Consider the following 4126-nt stretch of genomic DNA (forward strand, 5'->3'; position numbering starts at 1 on the left):
TCAGAAACATCAAGCTTAAACAAACTCGACTGACCCAATAGATTAAAGCATGGATTATGAAAGCTGCTTAAGATAATTCTCTACCATATCACTTGAACTTAAATGACTAATTTTCTGTTAGATGGCATCATGGTGGTTCACGTCATCGGACTGCCTCTAACCTGCAGAGAGAAAATCAAAAACTCGCTTTGAAAAACAAAACTGCCATTAACCAACCCGATCATAGACTGACTACAGCGTTGTGATAGTCGCGTGAGGTAAACTGGTTTAGAACAGCAGAAAATATGACAAGAAACACGACAGCCAACTTATCGAGGTAACTATAGTAAGACTTACTGAAGGGACAATTTGGCATGACATCTCCTTAGAAGACGAATCAAATTAGAGACAGTATATGTGTTTTAATATGTAAATGTGAGAGGTCTAACTGGGGAAAGCTCCTTGTGAGCTGTGGTCTAAGACGTAACTAAGGCAACGCTTACCGAAGACAGCGTTTTGGGAAGTGGGTTCTAAGATGTGATTAAGGCAAGACTTACCGAAGACAGCATCTTGGCAGGTGTAATATGAGACGTAAGATAAGACTTACCGAACACAGCGTCTTGGCAGGTGTGTCCGCAGCCATTGGAACAGCAGAGCTGTCCAGTCGGACAGTCGGAGTCGCTGCTGCACTCCTCCACACAGATGCCCACCTGGCCTGTTACATCAGGGCACTGACCTACACATTAAGGGTCAAAATAAAATAGAATAAAAGGTCAAGATTAGGACACAACCTGGTCTCACACCTGAGTTTTCAGTTACAGATAACAGTTGTCCATATTTGACTTAGACCTCGATCTTTAAAACATACTATCGCGATCTCCGTCCCCTGAAAAGAGAATCTTGGATGTCATATTTTCACATAGTCTACACCATACTGACCACTTTGCATATGTTGCAAAAACATATCAAAAACCAAAAACACCGAAAGCTTTTCTGTTGCGCAAAATATGTATTATTTTGATACCACGCACCACAAAGATCAGCTAGGATGCGCTCGGCGAGATCGCAGGGGGCCTGCCCGCCGAAGACCCGGTCCCGGCCGCCGGCGATGTTCACCAGCGCCGCGGCGTTCAGCAGGAGCGGGTGTCCGGCAGCCACACCGTACAGGCCGATTCCCGCGGCCCGGGCAGCGGCAGCTTCGGCCGTGACGTCATCGTCCGACTGGTGACACAGGTACGTGTGTGGATAAGTAATAGATAAGTCAGGAATAACTCTTTCTAAGGCCTTCGTCATATTTACTTCTCTAGGTGCTTATGGAAACGAAAAATCAGTTTTTGCCCATAAATATGGGCAAGCCCTACTTTTGAAATGTCTTTATCCGTTTTGTGTTTTTGTTGTCTTTTATATCCTACTTTTGTTTCCCGAAAACTGCCCGGGCTGTGAAAGTGTTAGTCTTACGCCACGTTTCTCATAAACCATTGTCAAAACATGAAGAGGTTTGTAGTAAACCCATGTCAGAAATAAGAACTTTTTTTTCCTTATTGTCGGAACTAAGGATATGGTCCTCACCTCTCCACTTGTCATGACCACTGCTGAAGCGTCACGGACATCCGCCTGGGCAAACACGAGAAACCGTAAAATCATTTTAGAAGAAAACACCGTTCTTATCATCTTTATTTTCTGTACACTTCTTTGCCATCTTCGGCCGATTTTAACATTTGATATAGAGTCTTTTCCAGTTTCTGTGGATCTCTCGGCCACAGATATGTCTGCAATCACAACAGAATGGGAAAAGTCCACTTATTATAGTTTGGGTTTGATAATCATACTCTTTCCCAAATGCTAAGTGCTGAGCAGCATGTAATATGTTTACAGTCTTTGGTATGACTTGGTCGGAGATCAAACGCACGACCTGCGGACTGTAAGGTGAGCACTCTACAGTCTACCTGCTTGGCTATTGAACCGGTTACTCATAGAACAGGCCTGGCCCAAGCAAAATGCCAACCAGAAAAGCTGTACCTTATACGTGTCGGTCATGTAGCGGAGAGCCAGCCCGGTCCGGCTCGAGCCGCTGCCGCTCCGGGTGTACGTCAGACCGCTGGCGGTGCCGATCAGCCTCGGGTCCGTCAGACCATAGGTGCGCACGGGCAGGTACCAGGTCGGCACGCAGTCGTACGTGATGATGCCGATCTAGGGTACAGATTTGGACAAGAATGATACACTCTCTATCTTTGTCTAGTATGTTTCCGGTTTAACCGCCCCATTGGCGAAACGCACCAGCTTCTGTATCTGAATATAATATATAGCAGCTAAGACCACCCTTCGGCGTAACACACCAGCTTTGCAGACACGCGGCGCGGCAGCAGCTAGTTATATTACACTGAGCTGGTTATATTACATGTGTTCCTTTCAACTATTCATTGTCCTTGTTGATGAAATACATGTTGAAATAGGGGAAGATTTACGCTTTGAGATTTTCGCATGAGGCGGTTTACTGGTTCTGTGATTATGGGAAAAGATTCTTACTGACCCCCACATCCACGCACAGCTCTATAAGGCAGAGGATCAGGTCTATGATGAACCGTTTGATGAAGAAGAAGGCTGCCTGGGACAGGCTCGGGGACAGGTCGATCACGATGATCAGGTCAATGGAGCAGGTCAGCTTCCTCGGTTCAGGCATGGGCACTGAAAGGTAAGAGAAGAATGGACAAGTACATTAGACAAAAACGGCCCTGCATTTCCAGAGTAACCGGCATAGGGACCAAAAAATACATCACGTTAGAAAAGAACGAATTTCTGCTGCAGTACCAAGGTCACAGACCAGAAGGCTCAAAATTGACCTTGACCTTCGTCTTCCCAACACCTACCCACTGTCAGGTACGAGGAGAATGGACAAGTATATGAGGCAATCATGCATAGATGTAAAACATGTTCCTTGTTGTGAAGATAGCAGCATCTTCACACTGCCAGCTATATGAACATCCTAAGATGCTCCCATAACAAAACTTGTGCTGCAAAACACCTAAGACTATACCTATATCTTAGAAGGTATGTCTTAGGGCGACAAGACGACAAAGATGTGTATGCCGGGAAGAATGTAAATATTTCTGGAGGTGCATGCAACTATAGGAAGACTTCCTGAAACTGACAACTTGGCATGTCTTTTTCATGAAACCTCAAAAAGACGAACCGAAAACATCATGTTGGTACGTGTGTTCTACGATATTTTGGGAACATTGAGAAGACGTACTGAAGACGATGTCTTGGTAAGTGGGCTCTAAGATGTGACTAGGACAAGACGTACTGACGACAATGTCTTGGGGAGTGGGTTCTAAAATGTGACTAAGGCAAGACTTACTGAGGACGGAGTCTTGGCAGGTGTGTCCGCAGCCATTGGAGCAGCAGATTTGCTCGTTGGGACAGTCGAAGTCGCTGCTACACGCCTCCACACAGATGCCCACCTGGCCGGTAACATCAGGGCACTGACCTGCACACAAAGGTTTAAGGTTAGAGCACCGTCTGGTTTCACACCTGCGTCTAAACTTAAAGGTAATGTTCTCCATGTTCGACTTGGAACTCAATCTTTATACAGTAGAAGTCAGTTAATTGCACAACGGATTAACGCACACTTCTGTTAACTGCACGGAACCCCCAGATCCCAAACCGGTGCGGCCCACCTAGATAGCTTCTCATTATTGCACCATCCGGATAATTGCACCAAATTTACTGGCAAATAGGCCGTGCAATTAAGATGCTTCTACTGTATTATAAATCTATCAACATCCATCAATACGAAAAAAGATAAACAGTCGACTAATAAAAAACAACTGTCTCGTAAAAAAAGGTACTGAAAATCACCCATTGTAACTTTTGAGGCAACAAAAAAGTGGATGCAACCTGAAACGTCTGACAGATTTCAATATCATATCCAGCTGCTCAAGTAACTGCTTCTTGGCCTATGAGGAGAAAATTTACCTTCTGTGCGGCAGCAAACAGCCCAGCGGTCGGTCGGTTCGATCTCGCAGTAGTAGCCTGGAGGGCATCGCTGGCCGCCCCGTCCGCAGAAGTAGTTAGCAGGTAAGGTCTCCGGATGGACAATACGTTCTGTGGAACATGATGTAGTATTAGCAGTAAGGTCTCCGGATGG

At 45.6% G+C, this 4126-nt stretch overlaps 1 protein-coding gene across 1 annotated transcript in view; it reads right to left on the minus strand.

The window, feature by feature from the left end:
* Positions 1–1274: 1274 nt before the first annotated feature.
* The window catches only part of LOC118404444 (uncharacterized protein ZC84.1-like), a 3647-nt gene continuing 795 nt past the window's right edge, over positions 1275–4126 (minus strand). The window contains exons 5-10 of the mRNA XM_035803520.1: positions 3955–4041; positions 3338–3466; positions 2510–2664; positions 1999–2169; positions 1549–1593; positions 1275–1289 (exon numbers count right to left, since the gene is read on the minus strand). Coding sequence (XP_035659413.1) covers positions 1275–1289; positions 1549–1593; positions 1999–2169; positions 2510–2664; positions 3338–3466; positions 3955–4041 — 602 coding nt within the window. The remainder of the gene's footprint in view (positions 1290–1548; positions 1594–1998; positions 2170–2509; positions 2665–3337; positions 3467–3954; positions 4042–4126) is intronic.

The sequence above is a fragment of the Branchiostoma floridae genome, chromosome 17, assembly GCF_000003815.2.
Source record: "Branchiostoma floridae strain S238N-H82 chromosome 17, Bfl_VNyyK, whole genome shotgun sequence".
NCBI lineage: Eukaryota > Metazoa > Chordata > Leptocardii > Amphioxiformes > Branchiostomatidae > Branchiostoma > Branchiostoma floridae.